Source organism: Xiphophorus couchianus, chromosome 12, assembly GCF_001444195.1.
Source record: "Xiphophorus couchianus chromosome 12, X_couchianus-1.0, whole genome shotgun sequence".
NCBI classification, from domain to species: Eukaryota; Metazoa; Chordata; class Actinopteri; order Cyprinodontiformes; family Poeciliidae; genus Xiphophorus; species Xiphophorus couchianus.
This window is the reverse complement of record NC_040239.1, coordinates 2010058-2032691: the sequence shown is the minus strand read 5'-3', so window position 1 is coordinate 2032691 and position 22634 is coordinate 2010058. Positions and strand designations below refer to the sequence as shown.

The 22634-nt window shown below is 39.0% G+C and overlaps 2 protein-coding genes across 3 annotated transcripts in view; both read left to right on the top strand.

Moving 5' to 3' along the window:
- The first annotated feature begins 1109 nt into the window (after positions 1–1109).
- On the top strand, positions 1110–3059 carry LOC114154815 (tripartite motif-containing protein 35-like). The gene is made up of 2 exons (XM_028034238.1): positions 1110–2132; positions 2262–3059. The coding sequence occupies exons 1-2, from the start codon at positions 1241–1243 to the stop codon at positions 2804–2806; spliced, it is 1437 nt and encodes a 478-aa protein (XP_027890039.1). The 5' UTR covers positions 1110–1240; the 3' UTR covers positions 2807–3059.
- Positions 3060–13350: 10291 nt separating this feature from the next.
- sh2d3cb (SH2 domain containing 3Cb) overlaps positions 13351–22634 on the top strand; it is a 43566-nt gene continuing 34282 nt past the window's right edge. The window contains exons 1-2 of one of the 2 annotated variants that reach the window (XM_028034155.1): positions 13351–13475; positions 17244–17835. In XM_028034155.1, the coding sequence (XP_027889956.1) occupies positions 13457–13475; positions 17244–17835 (611 nt within the window). In that variant the 5' untranslated portion in view covers positions 13351–13456. Of the gene's footprint in view, positions 13476–17243; positions 17836–18827; positions 19075–22634 lie in introns of those variants that run through there. The other variant, XM_028034156.1, reaches the window with a different exon arrangement.

Here is a 22634-nt window from a genome sequence, read left to right as displayed (position 1 = left end):
TGGCGACCTGTCCAGGGTGACCCCGCCTCTCGCCCGGAACGTTAGCTGGACAGACACCAGCACCTCCTGACCCAACTAGGGACAAGGCAGCTCTTTCCTAACTGAAAAAGGAAATTAAACTGCAGTAAAACAAAAGCAGAGTTTCCCCAGAAGTTTCCAGTTAAACAATAACCTGTTTGACTGGAAACGTCACTGAGAGGAAATGAAAGTATTTTAACATAGTTGAGCAGAGCTGAGATGCCATTACAGGGAGGAGATCTGAGCTGAAACAAAAATGTTTCCCGGACTTTAAAGAACAATCTCAAGAAAAGTTAGCTAGATGAGTTCTGGAGGACTTTTGTAGAAAATGGCAGAGTTCTTTTTGAACAAGGAAAGTGAATTATTCAGATTTCCTGCATGAAGTGAGCCTGTCAGTATGTCTGCAGATGAACAGGTGGATGATGACTGCAGCTCTCTGCATGGATATGTTTTCCTGCCATGACTTCTGGGAAGGCATCAGTCAGCCAACAGTCACTTCCAGGAGACAAACGGTGTCTCCAAACAGCCGCCGTGATCCCTGAATTCACACATGAAGATTAGAGTCACAGAAATAAACCCAGGCAGGCGGTTCTGATCCAAATGTAGAATTTAAATCACGTTTGTCTGACAGAAAATGGTGTCGCTCCATTAATCAGATGTTTCAGGATAGTGTGTGTTTGGAGTTGATCATGTGTGGCATTTAGACTGAGGCTTGTTGCAAATCCCAGATTTTACAGGAGTTCAAACACTTAAGTCTGGTATGGAGTTTATATGTTCTCCCTGCGCATGCAGAGCTGCTCGCTGGGTACTCCTCCCTGTAACAAGCAGGAGGCAAAAATCACATTTATTACAAAAAGGATTCAATAGAAAACCTGATGGCTTTAATCTCTGTATTTATTGTTTCTATTGTTTCATCAAAATATTTGTGTTCCTTCTGGAGCTTTAGAATTAAAAACAATTTGATTCTGAAAATGTAAAGTAGGTCTTACTGATAGGGAAATTATGATGCAGTAAAAGAGATGCAGAGTTACAAAAAAAGAACCTGTTTGACTGGAAACGTAACTCAGAGGAAATGAAAGTATTTTAACTGAGTTGAACGGAGCTGAAACGCCATTACAGGGAGGAGATCTGAGCTGAAACACGAAGGTTTACTGGGATTTAAAGAAAAAACTGCAGAAACTTTGACCAGGTGAGTTCTGGTTCTGGAGGATTTCTGTAGAAAATGGCAGAGAGAGCTCTGATTGAACGTTACCTGAGCTGCCATGTTTGTTCAGAGACTTTCAGAGATCCTGTGTCTCTGAGCTGCAACCACAGCTTCTGTTCAAGCTGCCTGGAGAAATTCTGGGAACAAACTGGAAACAAGAACTGTCCCATCTGTAAAAGAAGATCTTCTAAGGATGATCTGCCAATAAATTTCTCTCTGAAGGAACTGGCTGAATCTTTTACTGAAAGACAGAAATCTGGATCATCAGAGACAGAAACTGGAGAAAAGCAGCTGATGGTGGTCTGCAGTAAACACCAAGAAGATCCTAAACTGTTCTGTGAAGACGAGCAGAGAGCTGTGTGTCCTGTCTGTGACTTTTCTCTCCACCAGAGTCACAAAGTGGTTCCTCTTGAACAAGCAGTCAGAGATCTGAAGGAGCAGCTGAAATCTGACTTAGAGTCTCTGCAGGACAAAAGGAACAAACACAAAGAAGTGGAGAAAACATACGATGATGTGATTCAACACTCCAAGAAGCAGCTGTCGTCCACAGAGAGACAGATCAGAGCAGAGTTCAACAAGCTCCACCAGTTCCTGAGAGAGGAAGAGGAGTCCAGACTGGCAGCTCTGAGGGAGGAAGAGGAGCAGAAGAAGAAGACTATCAGCAGAGAGATGAAGAGGATTGAGGAGCAGATCTCCTCTCTGTCAGACAGTATCTCTGCTGTTGAAGAAGAGCTGCAGAAAGACAACCTGTCGTTCCTCAGCAGTTATAAAGCCACTCAGAGAAGAGCCAGAGGTCAGAGGTCACTGCCAGATCCACAGCTGTTCTCAGGAGCTCTGATAGATGTGGCCAAACACCTGGGCAACCTGTCCTTCAGAGTCTGGGAGAAGATGAAGGGCAAGGTGAAGTTCAGTCCCATCATCCATCCATCCATCCATTTTCTGTTCACCCTTGTCCCTAATGGGGTCGGGAGGGTTGCTGGCGCCTATCTCCAGCTACGTTCCGGGCGAGAGGCGGGGTACACCCTGGACAGGTCGCCAGTCTGTCGCAGCAGTCCCATCATTCTGGACCCAAACACTGCAGGTAGATGTCTCTACTTGTCTGATGATCTGACCAGGGTGAGAAATGGAGACACATGGCAGAAGCTTCCTGATAATCCAGAGAGAAACACGAAGTATACATGGGTGTTTGGTTCTGAGGGCTTCAGCTCAGGGAAACACAGCTGGGAGGTGAAGGTGGGAGATCATCCTGACTGGAGAGTGGGTTTGGTTAGAGAGTCTGTTGACAGGAAGGGAGAGAGATATGCTTCACCAGAATATGGAATCTGGTGTTTGCTGCATGGTGATGGAAAATACACTAATGGTGCTGGTAAAACTGTCACACTGGATAAAAGTCTCCAGAGGATCAGAGTCCAGCTGGACTATGACAGAGGGGAGGTTTCCTTCTACGACTCTGAAGACAAGAGTCTCATCTACACTTACAGAGACACTTTCACTGAGAAACTCTTTGCTTATTTTAGTGTTGGAAAAGCTGCTGATGCCAAAACATCTGAGATCAAAATCTGTCAACCTGATTTTTCTGTTTAAAGATCAAAGTTGTGTTTTTTTACTAAAATATTTTACACTTTTAGTTCAGTTTCTATCTGCAATCTGAACAATATTCTTATGAAATTATTAATAAACATCTTTGATTATTGAAGATTTTGAAACTTTTTTGACAATAAGAATCTAAATGTGCTACTAAGAAACTATATTCGAAATTAAAACACCACTGAATGTATCTGCTGTTAATTTTGTGAAGTTTGTATAAAAAAAATGTTTTGATCTCAGTTACAGGGAAAAATGTAGAAAATATTAGGGAAAATGTTTTTCAAACTGGACAATATACACTGCCTGGCCAAAAAACAAGTCACCACCAAAAAATGGTCACACTCTCTAATATTTTGTTGGCCCGCCTTTAGCTTTGATTACAGCCCGCATTCGCTGTGGCATTGTTTCAATAAGCTTCTGCAGTGTCACAAGATTTATTTCCATCCAGTGTTGCATTAATCTTTCACCAAGATCTTGTATTGATGATGGGAGAGTCTGACCACTGCGCACAGCCTTCTCCAGCACATCCCAAAGATTCTCAATGGGGTTAAGGTCTGGACTCTGTGGTGGCCAATCCATGTGTGAAAAAGATGTCTCATGCTCCCTGAACCACTCTTTCACAATGTGAGCCCGATGAATCCTGGCATTGTCATCTTGGAATATGCCCGTTCCATTTGGGAAGACAAAATCCATTGATGGAATAACCTGGTCATTCAGTATATTCAGGTAGTCAGCTGACCTCATTCTTTGGGCCACAATGTTGCTGAACCTTGACCTGACCAACTGCAGCAACCCCAGATCATAGCACTGCCCCCACAGGCTTGTACAGTAGGCACTGGGCATGATGGGTGCATCACTTCACCTGCCTCTCTTCTTACCCTGATGCGCCCATCACTCTGGAACAGGGTAAATCTGGACTCATCAGACCACATGACCCTCTTCCATTCCTCCAGAGTCCAATCTTTATGCTCCCTAGGAAACTGAAGCCTTTTTTTCTGGTTAGCCTTACTGATTAGAGGTTTTCTTACGGCTACACAGCTGTTCAATCCCAACCCCTTGAGTTCCCTTCGCATTGTGCGTGTGGAAATACTTTTGTGTTCACAAAAACTCCTGAGTTCTGCTGTTGTTTTTCTTCGATTTGATTTGACCAAACGTTTAAGTAATCGCCGATCATGATCATTCAGGATTTTTTTCCGACCACATTTCTTCCTGGAAGACGATGGTTTCCCACCATCCTTCCAGTTTTTAATGATGCGTTGGACAGTTCTTAACCCAATTCTAGTAGTTTCTGCAATCTCCTTAGATGTTTTCTCTGCTTGATGCATGCCAATGATTTGACCCTTCTTAAACAGACTAACGTCTTTTCCACGACCACAGGATGTGTCTTTTGCCATGGTTGTTTAAGAAATGAGGAGTTACTCATTGCATCAGCTGGGGTTAAATAACTTGTTGCCAGCTGAAAGATAATCGCCTATGCAGTACTTATCCAATAGGAGGCTTGAACCTATTTGCTTAGTTAAATCCAGGTGGTGACTTTTTTTTGGCCAGGCTGTGTATTTTATCATTAATCTTCATTCAATTATCTTTCTCACCACCATTGGAATTTTTTTCACATTCTATTATTTTAACATTTTCTTTTTCTAACTCTGTTTTGTAAAAACTATTTACTGAATTTCAGAAAGAACATAAAGAGCTCAGATTCTTAACTGGGTTTTCTTGTTGCCGTTGTTTTTAATTGTAATAATTCATGTTAGGGGAAAAACTAGATATAAGAAATATTCATATTCCGTTTCTTAATGATTGTTTTTGGCTCATTAATATGATGATTTTTTTATTTCCTCAATACACAATTTATTCACAAAATATTAAACTGTAAAATTGAAGGAACTTTCTCAATAAAAAAATAAGGTTTTATGCTGAGGTGGTTTTTGTTTCTTCCAGAAATGAGTTAAAGTGCTGAAGTGGAGAATGAAACATATTTGCTGAATAAGTTCTGATGTAGTGAAGATTTGACTCACCGGACTGATGAACTGTTTCTGTTTGTGAGGACAGAAGGTGACATCACCAGTAGATTATGTGACAGAACAATAACAACCCATTGCATCACATTCCTGAAAACCTTCCTCCATTTTCCTAGAAGATAATTTTCAGCCTCCACTTCCTGTTTATTACAGCCATGTGTCATAAACATCTGATGAAATGATGATTTGTACTCTGGGTTTGGTCATCTTGGTTTTCTGTCTTGGTTTTTAGGACTTTCTCATGTTCTGTATTTCAGTTTTCTGTCATTATTACCTGCTCTGCTCTGCTGGTTCTGATCCCACAAGGATCCTGAGCCTCATACAGTCAATAAGATATTTACCTTCTGAACTGGGAATGAAGTTGATTAAAAGGTCAGAGGTCATGGTCCTAGATTTAGAGATAAAGCTCGTCTTGGTTTAACTTCTCAAATTATTTTCTTTTTTTATTACTTTATTTTTTGCTTCTGAAAAGCAGAAAAACATTTTACTGAACACTAAACCAGCAAACCAGTGACTGTCTGGAACATCTGGAGCATCCAGTGAACATCTGGTTGACTTTATGCTACAGCTGCTCTGACAGTCTCTGCTTTGCTTTTCTTTCCCAGCTGATCTGATCTGTAGCAGGTCAGCAGGTCAATAGGTCAACAGGTCAACTCTGAAGTCTTTTTGAGTGTTTAATTTGGTTAATCCTCCACTTGAAACGTTACAGATTTATAAAAACACATAAATCCATCAGCAGGTTCTGCCACTGATGGTTCAATAGATTTCCTGATGCAGCTTCCTGTTTCTACACAGTGACTGTTAGAGGAATCAATCTGGATTTATATTTATCTGCTTCTTTAAAGAAAAGAGTGGAGGAGTGATGCTGTGGGCTGTTGTCTCAGCAGGTTGCTGAGAAATGGTTACTATTAGGCCACTATAACAATCATTACAACAAATCATAGCATATAACATAATATAATCTAATCTAATCTAACATGACAAGACTCAATGGGATATGATGAGATATAATATACGATATGCAACACAGTGTAAATAATAGAAAACCACAGTGTTGAAAAATAAAAATATCCAGCAAAAGCAAAACGTTTTGACAAAAAGTGAAAGAATTAATGTGCATTTCTCATACATAAGGTTTTCCCATCCATGTGCTTATTAAAAGAAAAAACACAATTTTCCATAAGCAGATTTCTGTTTTAGTATATAAATGTTGGCCATATAAACATATTTGGTTTATAAATGTTGGATCTGAGCTGAAGGTTGGACAGTAAATGTTTGTTGGTTTCTGAGGTGAGCGCCTCTGGACCTGGAGCTTCAGCGTGTCTCCTGCAGCCGGGACTGAAGCAGCAAAGACTCATCTGATCCTGAATTAGACGTAAATATTTGATGAGCTGCTGCTTGTTTCCTGCAGATCCAAGGGCGTCCAAGGTGAGAGCGCTCTGCAGTTCCTCCTTCCAGTGTTTCCACACACAGAAACTTAGCAAAAGGGAATCCTGTCATATTTCTGACTGATAAAATTTATCATTCACACAGATAAATGTAAAGTTTACGTCTGATTTATCCCTCAGTTTGTGCTCATATAGCTGCGTTTCCATTAAACATAAAATTACACAAATTTAAATTACAAAAATAAATTTCCTAAAACTCACATTTTTTGATTTTCCTGTAGCTGTTTACATCCGTCGCTGCTTTGATTTATAATAACTTTCTGCATGAACAAGCTTATTCACATGTGATTTTAATTTAGTTTCTCATTTAATGGCGACACTGCACTTGCAAAATTGTGTTTTTCAACATTAGCAGAATATAGACAAAGTTTTGTACACATTTGTAATGAAAACGCAGAAAATGATCCGAGATTTAAAGTACACAGGTTGGATTTCACATGCTAACATAATGTATAATTTTTTTAATTCGAAGTCTAACCGAATGTTAAATGACATAACTTTGTACTTTATCTGACATCATAGCTAAACACACTCAATATATGCAGATATATTCCTTTATAGAATATCTCAGTTTATGTCTCACTTATCGTATCCATCAGACATGAGAAGCTTCCAAAGCCTGTTAGTGAATTTGTTCTAATCCACAGGAATCTTGTTATATATAAACTGTCATTGGTTTTAATTTGGTCACTAATTGAACAGAATCTCCTTTCTGCTGGTAGAGAAACGTGTCAGTAAAGTGAAAATCAGCTCAACCAGGTTCTAGAGCTTCACATGTGATTGAAAACAGAAGAGAAAAAAATCACAAATCCTCCTCAAGCTGCTTCCAAATGACGAGTTTTTTATTTCTGGCAGCCATTAAGTCAGGTAGCCTCACCTGGGAATAAGCAGGAAGCCGCAGAGGCAGATAAATCACAGCCGGAGAGATTTGTTCTGCAAACAAACTACAGAGTGAGAAAGAGAAAAGACAAAATAAAATCCTCCAGAAGGTAGAAAACAAGGACCAGGACTAACGAAGCTCTGCATGGAAGAAGCTGCTTTGCATTTACTTCAGTGTTTGGTTTAAAAAGCTGGGCCTGCTCTGCAGCTTCAGTTCAACCTTCATCAGTCAGAGACAAACATCTACAGCGGCAGAAAGAAGAACCTCATCTATATTTTAGAGCATTCAGCAACAAAAGGAGGCCAGAGGCTCCATGCAGACTTTCTGTCATTATTCATACGAGATCTGAGTTGTTCATTAAAGCTGCAGGGATGAAAGCAGCAGGTCTGAAGGATGAAAGCTGGAACGTTTCAGTGGAGGACAGAGAGAGAAAAGAACAGCGAGAATTAATCTGGTCAGAAGGTCCAGACCCGGAGGGACTGATTCCAGGACCCAGTTTGGGTCCAGCGCCACATGTTTAGGCCCCGACGATTTCCACGATGCAGAAAATACAGAATTTAATAAACAAAATGGAATCTACAATAAAAAGTGGAATTTCACAGAATTACCTGACAGCTGGGGAAAAGAAAGACTTTCAGGTTTCTGTAGAGTTTTGGCCACTGCAGCTTCCGTACCCGCCGTTGCCTGGTTACGCAACACAGGCCTGGTTTTCATTAAACATGAAATTTGCTAAAATTGAAAAATATATTTGTTTAATGGAAACACACCAATTAAAAAAACAAAACCCATTTATCAATAAAAAGTGAATCATGTTGATCTGTGCAGGTGAAATCAACCAAAACGCCGACAGTCGTCACATCAGTGGAGATTAGAACGAAGAAATTAAACCAAACGGGTTATTATAGAAGTATAAACACTTTTACTGTGTACAGGGTTTTTATGTGATAAATATTTTGTTGTTCAGTTTAACTCTACAGTGTTTTTAGAAGAGAGATTTTCTCTTATGTTAAAAATCAGATTCTAATGTTTCACATGTTTGACTTCTTTAAAAATGAGGAAATACATTTTAACTCCTTTTAAAACCAAACTTCTATTAAACCACAGCAGTTTGTTTCATTTGAGATACATAAGAACTGGAAATGTTGACGACTGGCTGTTGATATGTTCTTTTCTTCTATTCATGTCATAATTACACACTTTTGGTTAATAAATATAATCAAAATGAAAAACGTGGAATTCAGGAAAACTGAAACAGAAAAGGTGAATTTTGGGGAAAAAATCTATTGGATTTTATACGACTTTAAATGCTGTCAGGCTGATGGTTTTCAGTGTGGCTCCAGAAAACAAGAAAGGAGATGTTGGATGCTGAAGATGAACTTCTGGTCTGACAGAGACAGCGTTGAAAATGATGCTGCTATGAAAGGAGAGGCGGCGTGAAGCTCAGCGGGTCGATTCTGAGCGTTAAACATGAAATAAATGTCAGAAAACCTCCAACAGGCTGAACAAGCAGTTTCTGCTGCTGCTGGATTCATCCTCAGCTCAGATGCGGATCTGATCTGTCTCAGCATCACACATCCAGTCTGGGTTCATCACAGGAAATGACTTTTTACAAAAAAAAAAAAAATAAATTCTTATAGCTTCACAAGTCAGCTGATGCCAGATTTTATCGTACATGCTAGGCTACATGATGGTGAGACATTTTCTCCATGGTTACCAATGATTAAACACACACCTCCATAATTCAGTATTTGATTGCATATTACTAATTTTATTTACATGAGAAGTATGTTAAGGTTCTTACTTGTACAAATGTTTTGCTGTGAATCTGCACAGACCAACAGCTGGTTGGTCCTTCTGACTGACGGATTCTATCCATGCCGTCTTCAAAAGGTTTACGATAAAATAAAAGTTTAGTTTGCATCATTTTGTGGTTATGCACAGCATCCAGTGACCATTTTACAGTGAGATCAACTAAATAAAAGTAATTTCCTGGGACTTAATGGGTCATTTTTGGTTCTTTAAAAACTTTCATGAAACCTGCAGTTTACTATATATTTTTTGTAATTCATTGGTTGCTTTAATAACTTGCAGTCTGTTTTCTGGTAACCTGCAGGGTCCCTCAGCAGATCTTCAGCTGAGTTTACGTCGTATTCTCCTAGGATTCACCATAAATCACATTCCTGGAACAGACAGCCTGTTTTCCAGAACGCAGATTTTACTTTCCACTGATTGACAATCATCTCAGCCTGTAACTTTCTGCCACAGGAAGTGATGTGTGTTTAATTAACGTGCAGCAATTTGGCGTTTCTTGATTAAAACTCTGGAGAATAAAAATATAAAGCATCATAAATGAGCTGTAGCTGACTGAGCCAGATGGAGCTGCTGACAGAAACACGTTTTTAATTTGATCAACCAGATGTCCTCCTGTTCTTCCCGTCTCGTTGTGCTAAAGAAACCTTGACGGTTTGGCGTCTCAGGCAGACGGAGACGCTCCTGTGATTCAGTCAGGTTTCACCGTAACGAGGGTTTCTGCTCTGCAGCTGAAATTTATCTTGCATTATTAAAAGCGAGCCTCTGCTCCGAGAAGTGAATCGGGATCAGAACCTGTCTACATCTATGGACTTTAGAAAGGTTCTGATCCCAGAGCACAGTCAGCTCCCGTCTGAAGACATACGAGGTTTGACTGGTTTGAAGGAGATTAAACATTCAGATTATTATTTTTTTCCTGTTATGCAGAAACTAATCTGATTGTTAAAACACCAAACTGATCCTGGTTCAGTCTGACAGACGTAAACAGAACCGAGTCCAGCATGTTTCAGAAATCAAACTCTTCCTCAAACGTCTATAATTCATTATCTTTATAGTGAGACGGATCCAGTCTAGTTATGTTAGCATTAGCATGTTCATTATATGAACTGATGGATCGTTGGGATTTTGTTGAACCTCACAGTGAAATAATTACATTTTCCTTTATGAACTGAACTCCCTGTGAGATCATTTATTACTAGAGTCCCGATGCTTGAACAGAGGCGATAAAGGACCGTAAGAAAAGTCTGGAGTCTTCATTGCTTACCAGATGTTAACCCCAACATGAGAGAAAGTTAATGGACAACTTAACTTTCTCTTAACAGTTTACAGCCAAATCCTGTAAACTGGATCATTTTTACAGTTGTAGTAAAAAAAAAAAAGTTATATTCTGTCTTTATGGGCATTGATGTCATGTTAGTTTGAATTTAAAGATCCAGAGTCAACACAGCTTCAGTTATTACAGCTGGAAACCAGAGATCAGGATGAACTTTGACCTGAACCTTCAGATAAAGACGGTTCCAAAGTCGGCCTTCTATCACCTGAAGAACATTTCCAGGATCAGAGGACTAATGTCTCAGCATTAGAGAAACTCAACATGTATTTATCTTTAGTCACATTAATTACTGCAGCAGCATCTTCACAGATCTGCATAAACAATCAACCCTCCAGCTGATCCAGAAAACTACAAAACAGCCGAAACACTGAGTTTCTTTAAATCAAGGCTAAAATCCAACCTGTTTAGAGATTTGTTTGTTTCCAGAAACTAACCTGACTTTGTCCATAAATGTTTGGAATAGGCCGTCTCCAGATGTTTATTAACCTGTTTCTGTAACTTCAGTTCAGATGAGAGTTTAGTGTTGATGTGTGACGTTCATCAGGCTTTTCTTTAAGGTTGGTTCTGCTGCCATCTAGTGGCCGCAATGAGAAGATCCTGAATAAAAGTCCCAGCAGTGTAAATCATTTTCAGTGACTTTCTGCCTGTGTGTGTTTTTCTCATCCTGACTCGACTCTTTGCCTCTTTAAGCTGAAATGTTTCCTGGATGCCGGGAAGCTGCTCAGAGTTTGTGCTACATTCAGTAACAGTTTTTCTCTGCTAACGCCTCTTTCAGGCAACGTTGCAGCTGCTGGTGGCTGAACACAGAACAGTCAGCAGGAAAACCAGTAACAAACCAGTCAGTGTGAAACGGGGCAGGAGGTTTTCATGTGCAAAATATCTGTAAGAGGTTCTGCTTCAACAAGTTTCAGAGAATCTGAATATTCTGTTTTTCTTGCTGGGGAAGCAACAGTCCGACAGCTGGAACCTTTACCTCTGGAAATAAAAAGTAAGTCTGGAAGAAGTGAGCCAGACTGACGGGTCCAGTTCTGGAGAAAAGGGAGGGAGATGTGTCACATTTACAGAACCACCCCACAGAGTTCCTGTTTTTCTGTTTCACTGGCAAATAATATAATATATATATATATATATATGTAATATCAGACAAAAACAACCTGAGAAAAATAAAAAGTAAAGGAAGAAATCTGTCCAGATTAACAGATTAACCCTGTTTAAAGTAAAATATCCAATCTGGTAAAATGTGGATGTTTGTCTGTTGTTTCTATTGGTGCTTCATTCACTGAGGTTTGAGTTTTTAATTTGCTAAATGAACAAATAAACTGAGAATCTTTCAGATTCTGATGTGAAGTTTTAAATTGCACCGTTTGCTCACCTGCTGAAGGAACTCAAGAAAATCCCCTTTTTCTTAATCTCTGATTAAACGAGAGAAAATCGTCACGTTATTTTCAGCTTCATGATGCAGAAACAGGCTGAGCTGCTGAACAAACCCAAACAAACAGCCTTCATATGTTTGGTTTTCTCCAAACATCTTAAAGGGAGAAGAACCAAGTTTCCTCCTTCAAAACTGTCATTTTTTCTTCTTCGTTGTTTTTCTAACCATCCAGACATGAACTTTAACCTTTGACCTGCTAACTGATGCTGTTAGAATCTCAGGTGGAGATCTATGGATCGGTTTGGTTTAGTTTAGTTTGGGTTGGGTTGGGTTGGGTTGGTTTGGTTTGGTTTGGTTTAGTTTAGTTTGGTTTGGTTTGGTTTAGTTTGGTTTAGTTTGGACGCTTCAACTTTGGGATAAATTTGCTGGGATGTTGATTCCTGGAAGGAACGGCAGCTGATTTTTCTCATCACTCTTCCTCTATGTAGAATGAAGGACTTCAGTTCGTCTGAAAATCACAACAGTTGATACTCTGAGGTCATTGCTAACGTCTTTCTGCCTTGGCATCGGGTGATGTTTAAGAGCTCAGGAACCTTGTAGAATACATGTTTAATGAAAAAATAAGAAAACTTACAGAACTCTAAAAGACACAGAACAACAGAGAATCATGGAAAGAACATCTGGAGAAGAAGAACCAAAAACTGTCTAAACACTGAGTGGAAAATGACTGGGGAACCACAGGAGGTAATTAAAACAAAAAAACTGAACTCAGGTCTGGTGCGAAAGCAGATGTGAACACCAAGTGGACCAGAGACCGCTCCAAAAGCAGGAAGTGGCATTCTGCCCAGGGCATTCTGGGTAAATAAACCCAGTGCCAGCTCAAGAAATGTCTCCAAAGAGAAATCCTCCAACTGCTAAAATCTGACACCACTCCATTTTTGTGAAGAAGGAAGTTGTGCTCAGTGTCTCCTTCAGTGGTTCTTGGTGCAGCGCCCCCACAGGCGAGGAGGGGAACTGGTTGCTCAAAGGGTTTAGTTTGTTTAACTTAGTTCAGTGAGAAAGAAAACCACAGCAGCTGGAAATGGAACAGTTTTACAACATTGGTCCCCAATAAACTGAGTTACCAAACTCTCAAGTAGAAAAACACTGAAACACAAAAGAGAAACTTAAAATGATCAGATCTAGTAATGCAGCGACAAAGAAATGATCTAAAGCTCAAACTTCTAACACCCAGAAACCACAACAGTTTCAGTTTGATGATCATTGGATCACTTAAAACTGATCGGTGCAACAAGGAAGCGCTTAGTTTCTCCAACCAGGTTCCATTTTTGACTTCATCTTTGTTTTATAGATGAAAACCGTTTGTTCATTTCACATGAGCTCAGGGTGAGATGAGACATCATTTCATTAGACATGAAGAGACAGAAAAAGTCTGACACCTTCCTTCCCTTCATTTCTATTTGTAAAATCTGTGTGTACACCACAGCAGATTTCTGTTTTAGTAACACACACACACACACCCATCCACTCACGCACACATGCGCACACACACACACACACACACACACTCAGAGTGAAGTCGGTGACTTTTCTCTCTGATTACATCAACATAATGTGAAACCCAGTGTGAATTTCAGCCCTTCAACATTTCCGCTGCGTTGAAGGCAGGAAGTAGATTGTCTCTGTGGCGTGAAGCGCGTGCGGCTCAGCATCAAACTGCAGAACAAGTGGAGACGCCGGATTCCTGACACACCTTTCCTCACACACGTCCTCAACCCGACGCCATGAGCAAAATAAAAAAGGGTAAGGGTTCCTCCTGTTCTTAGTTGGAAAAACATTTTACACATAAAGTGATACTATCACTTTAAAAATGTAAAATCAGGAGAAACATGTTTTCTGTTGCTTGATGCAGTTATACTCAACTCATAATGAAGTCTTAAATCTAAAGGCAAAACATTTAGACTTTATCCAGGTCCGCTGTCATGTCGGCGCCCTAAATAATAATTTTGTATTTTTCTGTGTTTGATAATAAAAATACAATGAAATAAATATGGAAATAGGAAGTGAACGACTCATTCTATTAACTGCTGCTAGAATAAAACTTGCCGTTTTCACTTCGTTGATGCAAATCCCTAAAAGAAAATCAAAAAAGTTCGACTTTACAGAAAAAACTCACTCAACTCTTTTTATTTTCCTGCAGAAGGTTAATAAACATCTGACAAACTTTTTCACAGCAGCTTAAATGGTGACCTTCAGGACTTGATGTTAATTTGTGAAAATAGAATTGATTAACTCTTCCTAACGTTTTATAATCTGAAAGAAAGTAAAGATCTGCTGGAAATATTTTTGTGTTTTACCATTTAATAGTAGGAATATAAAACTTTAATGTTTTACTGTTGAATTTTTTAAGTCAATGTTTTTTCTTATTGAGCCTTGAATAGTTGAGAGTTTCTTTTATTTAAAACAAACACTTGAACCTCCTGTGAAAATGAAAAAGGAAATCACACAGTTTTAACTTTTACATTTTTAAAATGATCTTTCTCTGTCTGGTAAACCGGTGCTTTAATTAAATTTAAATATTTCCATCAGATGTTTTTATACAGTACTTATAATTATAGCAGTATAATCCCAGTAACACAGCAGTCCAGTCCCATTTAATGGAAACACATCAGTCACACAGTCGAACAGAGAAGTCGTATCTGATGGTCGGAGAAACGGGGCTGATGTGAGGATTCATGTAATCCTGACAGAATGTGATGAATTGACGTTTGTCTGCTGTATCTACTGTTTCTTTGTCCGCTGTTTCTCTTACAAACATCTTTTCGGACCATTGTAAAAGAAGCACAGGGTCTTCTTTGTGCGTCTTGAAGGGACTGAGGCTCAGCTGAGCAAAGAGAAGACAGTTCATGTCTGCTGGACGGGACAACACTTCACTGTGTGTTAGCTTCACAGTCTGAAGCTTAACGTTAGCCATGTTGAAGTTGCAGGTTGTTTATTTAGTCTGTAAGTTTCCCCAATCAGCATCATGACCCATAAATTCTTCACACAGAACAAACAGCGCCGTGTTAGTAACTGTGTCCATCATTTGGTTTGAAGCTAAATATTTAGCTTGTTTGGAAAATAAATATTTAATTTACTAGCTCTATATTTAATTTGAAGCTACAAATGTTACTTGCTCACTAAATGTTTAGCTTAAGCTAAATATGTAGTAACTATTTAGCCAGTAAGTTCACTTGTTAACTTCAAACTGAATATTTAGCTAGGAAACAAAATATTTAGTTAGCGAGTTAAATATTAGCGTGAAAAATAAATATTCAGTTGGCATAATAAGTGTTTAGCTAATAGCTAAAGACTTAGCTCAGAGCTAAAGTTTGAAGCTAAATATTTAGCTTGTTAACTGAATATTTTGCTAACTTGCTAACTAAACTTTACTTGTAAATTAAATATTTAGCTTGCTGATTAAATATTTAGTATGAAACTGTGAATGAATAACATGGAGAAAATATGATTTTGAAAGATTAACCTCCATTTCTTTGTGTCATGACCAAATAACCCAAATTATTGCTGTTAATTTTTAACTGAGTAACTTTGCAAATGGTAATGAGTAACAGAGTTTGGTGGTTTGTTACAGTTTCATATTGTTTGAGAGAATAAAGTTATGATCTGAACATGAGATCCTGTTGATTCTGTTTTTATTAAGTGATGAACTCTTCCTCTGCTGCAGGTTTTCAAGGCCAGAGGGAATAAAAACAGAATCAGTGACTCATTTTTTTATGCTTTTGGTAATATTTTCAGATAATATCTGTGGCCTTCTGACTTCACCGACAAACATGTTTCACAAGCATCATAACTTCAGAGGAAAACGTTTTATCTGCAGCGCCCAGCTCACAGCTCACAGTTAGTGAGTTAAATCAGGAGTTTTTCTGCAGTGCTACATGGAGCAGATAAATATCTGTCAGGCTTTTAGAGCCTAACTGGCCCCTGAGGCCGAAACTGGGTCTGCTGAGATCTTGTATATTAGAACGTTTCTCAGATGACATGAAAACATTTTGATTCTCCTGCAACATCAGATGAAAGATAAGATATCGGAGGCCAGATTAAACTTCTCTTTTTTATATAACATCTGGCTTCACCTCATTTCACCAGCGGATCAAAAGATTCAGAGGAATTTAAACTGAGGAAATATTAAAGACTTGTCATCTCTACATTTGTGATAAAAGCACACAGATGTTTTGTTTCCCTTTTTACCAAATGTTCTTCCTTGCAAGTCATTTCCTGCGTGTCAAAACTGTTATTGCGTTAAAACAAGTCACTCCAAAATGCAGCTATGACCTTTTTAATGCACGTATTACTCTGGATGTGTTGTTTCTGGTTACTGAACACAGATTCTTCATTTTTTATAGCAAGTGTGACAAGGAAACAGACTGAAGGTCTCCAGTTATACGAGTCATTAACAAGCTGACGGTTCAGAGAGCAGCAGGAGGGAAGCAGCAGGTCATCGGCGCTAGCTAGCTAGCTCACACCTCGCCTCATGACTGCATCTGGATCACTTTTATTTTACTTCCTGCTTGCTTTGCCGGTGTTTGTTACAATCTGAATAAGTCATATCATGAATATTAGCAAACATAAACACATCAACAAATCACTAAACACAACTACAAATTTAAAAACAGAACATTAGCAAAACGGTAGCGGTAGCTCCCAGTGAGAAACCAGGACATCACTGATTGGACGATTCCACTTTTGGCTTTAAAACATGAAATTATAATGATGTTAGTGGGTTTGTTGAAAATATGAATGTTATCAGTGATGCAAACGCAGCTGCTGCTTTACAGCGATGTTTGGAATCAGGACAGACTACAAAACTCAACTTAGTTCTTTCATGTAGACGCAGCTTTCAGCTTCTATGCACCACTAATCTGGAACAAACGCCCAGAAAACTGCAGAACAGGTGAAACACTGAGTTCCTTTAAATCCAGGCTAAGAGCCCAGATGTTTAGTTACTTTTGAACGATAAAAATGAAACATATTTTTTGTATATTGATGATTTTGATGATGGAACTCGGCAAAGTCTGTTACTGGGTCCTTATTTGGTGACTATATGATGTTTTTATGACTTAATTTTTTTGTTTTTATGATGTAAAGCACTTTGAACTGCCTTGTTGCTGAAATATACTAACTGATTGAGTGGTAGCTGCTGTCCACCCATCTAAACACACAGTAGAATCATCTAATCAACGATGTCTCAGGTTTCCACTTTAATCTCTTCTGTTGTCTTTGTTAAATCCTTTAAAAAGCAGCTTAAGACACTTTTATTCAGACAAGCTTTTAGTTAAATGCACCTCTTATTGTTCTTTTTAAATTTGTTTTAACTTGCTTTTCTTGTAATTTCATCTCTGAAAGGTGCAAAATAAATGAAGTTTACTCATTTACTACTTCAGGTTGTCTGAAGTCTGAGGTCCATAAAAAGTGTCAGAATGAGTCAGAAGTGTGTCTGGTGTGTGAATGCAGAGAAATGCTAATAAAACGGATGTTTCTTTGAAGCCTAATGAGCTGCGTCCTCCTCTGCAGGTTTGAAATGGTTGGGGAGCCTCAGCAGCCTCTCCTCCCGCCGCTCCCCGGAGAAAAGCAACAACAAAGCAGCCTCTCAGTCTGGTGCGAGTCTCTGCGGATCCAGGCAGCCGGCGGCAGCAGCGGCAGTGCTGGAGGAGACGCAGTCACTGGAGGACATGCAGTCCGGCCTCCGCAGCCCCGGCTATGCCCGCTCCAGCGACATGTACACCCATGTGGGGACGGTTCCCCGCGGCGAGAAACAGAAGAAGAGCCTCCGGGGCCGGAAGGCTGCGGAGAGCCCGGAGGGCGGGAGCCTGAACCGGGGGGAGCATGTCCGAGACTCCCCGCTGCTCGGCGCTCTGTCCAGCCTCAGCCTGACAAACCTGGAGCAGGTTCGGCCCGCCGCGCCCTGCCGGGTTTCACCTTTGACCCCAGCACCTGCCGGCTGCCCGTCAGATGACCCCGTTACTCAGCGCGAGGCGCAGCATTTCAACATGGCTTCAAAGCAGGACGTTTATGTTCCAATGGACCCGATTTCTGAAAGAGCGCGCAGCCACGGCGACCCACAGGAAACCACCGAGGCGCCACAGGAAGTGGAGGCTGGCGGCAGGTGAGAGGCTGATCGATTTTACCTACAGAGGGAAAAATGCATGTTTTTATAAACCTGCATACCTTACATCTGAATTTACCCATGTGGGATGTTTCCTTTACCCATAAAGGTGCGCAAATTAAAATTATGAAAATAAATTCATTTAATTTATTTTGTTTCTGAGTTAGGATGAAATTATTTTACCAGCCTAAAGAAATAGATTTATTTCAACTGCAAAACTGTCACACAAGTCACATGATCAACAGCCGGATGTTACTACTGACAGAAACGATGAAGGTAACAGGAAGTGGTTGGAGGAAGATGGTTTGTTTTTTCCTTTTTCGGACAATAATTGTGTTTCCATTAACCATAAAATTGCACAAATTGAAATTACGAAAATAAATTTGCTTAATGGAAACACGGCAATTTCGGGAAATAAAGCCTCTCATGTTTTTTGATAAGTTGGAAAGTTTTGAGTATAATTTTCACTTAAATGGGAAAAGTGTTTTTCATTTTGTTGCGCAATAATTGTGCAACTATTATTAGATTTTCCTAAGAAAACCAAAACCTCACTTTTGCTTTCTTGACCATCCATGTTAAGGTTTATTAATTAACAGTTTATATTAACTGAGAGTCTGTAGTTGGTGACTGATAAAAAATAATCCTCAAAAATAAGACTTGGCCAATAACAGTGCACACAGTGAATTTTGTAGATATTTAATCAATATATATTATTCAATCAGCAGCAATCTTATAATTGGTAAATGTAGTTTTCTGACTTTCTTTGTTAAACTGATATATTTTTAGTTCATCTTATAAGGAGTATATGACACATTATTCAGATTATTTCTCACCACTCCTGGATACTGAGTTTATTTTTTGTAACAGTTGTGTTGAATTTATGCTATGAATCCTCACTTTAAAATTATATTTTATTTCTGCTCATTTTTTTAGGGCCCACATTTAGAATTTCATGAGCCACTCTTGGCCCCCCCACCCCAAATTTGGAAACTAGAAGAATGAAATTAAACAGCACAAAAATGAACTGGTTGTTTAAATCTGAACAGCAGTAGAATGAGCGACCTGGTGAAGTTTATCACTAATGCATTGAGCTGGTACAGAAGCGGACATGCGCAGTGACCCTCCGCCTGCTCTGTCAGCTGTCCGCTGCGTGAATCAGAGTCTGCGGGGAAACATGAGCCAGGTCCGGGACGGTCGCTGTGTGTCAGTCCGCTGCAGGGAGGAGGAGACCCGGGGAAGGTGAGCAGCCGCCTCTCTGCGGGCTCAGCGCGTTAGAGCCGAGTTTTAAAAGCGAAACCACGAGAGTCGCAGCTGGAGGAGGAAAGTTGCTCAGGTTTAATCACCAGCTTTCAGGTTTTAACGTCAGAACTTTTAGTGGTTATCGCTGCTGATGGAGTTCTGGTGTCCCAGTGGAAACTGACCACGCGTGTTTGATTAGTTTGGCGCCATAAATAAAAGGTGAAAGCTGGATATTTACCTCCAGAGTGGGTTTACAGTCCGGGAGAGGGAGCGGAGTGGATCAGGATGCAGGCTTTGCCTTACATAAAAGGAGGAATCTGATCCTCCAGTCTAAAAACTGACAGAAACAGAAACAAGAGACTGAATACCTGACTGAGTCTGCAGGACCCGGCAGGCTGCGTCACTGTGCGAAACTTTCTATCACAAATGAGTTGAAACTTTGACTAAAGAAAAATACAAAGTTCATTCCTCAGTGTTTAGTGTAACACAGCAAAAGACTGATGGATGTACTGAGATGCTGCTGCAAAAAATGGCTTAATGCGTTTTATTATCCTGACACGTGATGTGACTACAGCCGTATAATCATAATGATACAGTGGATCCCTGGTTGGGATTAGGGACTACAGCCACGATAGCAAACACCCTCTAAAACGCTCAGAGCTGCCTGGGTTAACATTTCAAACACCAAATATTAATAAACTCTGGAAACCTTCACAGAAAATCTACAGACTCATTTTCATTTTGGGCCACAGATCATGAATGTTCTCAAAGAGCCGGTTGTCCAGAATATATTGATAAAACCCATTATAAACTGTTCAAATATGATTAAATAGCTGTGTCTGCCATCGACGTGTACTTAAAATTAAATATGATCTTTTTTTTAAAATTGACCAGGCCCTGCAGGATTTTGTGACAGTTTTTGTGATTATTATTATTATTATTATTATTTTTTGGCAATCAAAATCATTGATTTTGTGGTGCTAATTTAGAAATATAAGAAATTTTGAGTTATTTTGCTTATCGCGATATTACAGTGAAATACTTTTTGTTATTTCGGCTGAGGCAGAAAAGTAAAAAGAAATACTGCCACCTGCTGGTGGGAGTGTGTCATTTAAAACCAACGTTTTTGAAAATTTTGCAGAAAATTTGCAATGACCTCACAATTACACATTAGTGTGAAAACGTGCAGCGATCTGTTGATTTTGCTTGAATTTCCACGATTGTGGAATCAGGAGAAAGTGGAGGGACTGATTGATGTTGCACACAGATAAAAACTTTGCGTCTTTACCCTTTTTTTTTGCAACATTTTAAAAGTTTGCTCAAATTTGGATGGAAACATACATATTGTGCAGAGGAATCTCAGCTTTTCAAGCTGAACTTTTTCTTCAATACTTTACATGCTTTGTGAAAAATAAATCCATGAGTAGTTGGATTTCCTGCGAATAATTTATATTCACGTTCCAGAGAAAAATCTGAAAACTGAAGTGCGATTAGACGGGGATCCACTGTACTAGTGATATTTCTGCAGTAGCATCGCTATCGGCTGATCAGTTCTGTGAGTAAAACTGAGCCAATATGAACAATCAATGTTTATAGTAGGGAAATAATATTAGAAGACAATAAAATAATGTAACTATTGTTGCCTTTACTCTTATTAATGGACTAATAGTTATCCAAGCCACCTTGGTCTGATGTTAAAAGTAATAATCCTCTTTATTGCACCATAAATGAAATGTGAATTACCACATGTCTTTGCTTAATGCCTCTCCAGGTCTGGCAGGCTTGATATTGCCAAACCTGCAAAATCAATAAATCCCTTAAATAAACTAATAAGCAGCTGCTCTGTAGTAATACCAGGATAGATACTATGGAGCTCTGTTACAGTCAGAGTAACTGTAGTTTTAGTCACAGCTCCAGATTAAGAGCTGCTGAGGTTAATGACGCGACGCTGAAGGCATTTCTGTTTCCACTTCACCAACCAGTCTCAGCAGAAGTGATTATTGAGGCCATCCTGACTTTTGTTGTAGCTGCTTGTTTTTCCTCTTTCTGAGCTTTTTGTCAGCAGTTTCAGGAAACGCGGCAGTGCGAGGTTGTAATGGGAAGCTGCGAGCCGCAGAGCGTGTCTCTGTCTGAAAGCTGCTGCTGGTTTCAGGAGCAGGAAACGGTTTGGGGAATGAAGCCCTGAGGCAGAGAGGGACTTTAACTTCCTCTGGACCTCTACAATACTGCAATACAGATGAAACTGTTGCTATAATTTCTTAGAAAGATTATTGAATGATAAAAGGAAGTTTCTGATTTAAACTTGGATCAGTTATCATTTGTACAATTCTAAGAGAAAATCTTTATGTGGTTATTTAAATGATTCAGCTGTTATGTTTACTGGAGAAGAAAATATCCAAATGGAAATGGATTCCATAAAACCTAATAGTGTCAGACTAAAGACCGTGTCGTTTCAATGCAGCGATTAACTGATCATCAGTAAGTGAGTCTATTAAAGCTGGAGTTCTAGCAGCAGAACGGATTAAGGAAAAACATCAGCCATGACTGTCAGCTACATGTTCACAAAAACTTCTGATTCTTTCTTAATATTAGGAGTCAAAACAAATCTCAGAAATATTCTAGAAAAAACAAAAGACATTTCTGAGTTTGAAAAGTCAGAACATTTTCTGGAGAAAAACTTTCTGAGTTTCAGAAGTTGTAAATTTTCAACTTATGAAACTCAGAAATATTTGAGAGAAAATTTCCGAGTTTTTCTAAAATATTTTTGAAATTAATCTCAAAATTTCTGATTTTCTTTTTAGCAAACTAACAGGTGACTTAACTGAGTTGTTTTTCAATTTTAACATGTTGAGTGTCAGAATCTTTTTTAAGCTTCAGTTTAACACCAGCAGTAGGAGAGGAACCGTCTAAACAGTTTTGTTCCTTAAAACATGAAACTGTTTTTCTACAGTGGTAAGTGTTGGTGGTTTTCTGTTTCACTTTTCTGGTATATTTAAGGAACAAACAGAATTTTTTCATTTACATGAACATTTCAGGATTCACACCTTTATATTTTGTGTTTTGCATGACCAAATAAAGTAGCACATAACTGTGATGTGGAGAGAAATGCTACATATTTATTTGTTTTCAGAAAGAAAAATCTGAGCTGACTTAACCTCTTATTTTGATTCCCCTAAATAAAATCCAATGTATCCGACTGCCTTTAGAAGTCACCTACTTAGCAAAAAATAAATAAAAGTACACATCACAACTTTTATTCTTGGTAAAAAAAATAAAATCCTTCTACTTCATTATATGCTCAGCTCTGTGTTGGTGTTTCACAAAAAATCACAATAAAATGTATTGAAATTTACAGTTGAAACATGATAAACGCAGCAGAAAGGAAAAGGATGTGAATACTTTTAACAATCACTGGAAAATGCATAACTAGCTGTGCAAGTCTGAGTTCACTGCGGACATCATGCGATTAACTGCAGTTAAATATTTTAATTGATTGAGTTTTTTGACATTACAGATTATTTGAAAGGGGACATTGGATGCATATCAATACCCTTCTCAGT

Excerpts from the sequence above, each read along its gene's own strand:
- LOC114154815 (XM_028034238.1), top strand. The coding sequence starts at position 1,241 with ATGGCAGAGAGAGCTCTGATTGAACGTTACCTGAGCTGCCATGTTTGT. Across the intron at positions 2,133-2,261 it reads GAAGGGCAAGGTGAAGTTCA|TCTGTCGCAGCAGTCCCATC; the intron begins GTCCCATCATCC and ends ACAGGTCGCCAG.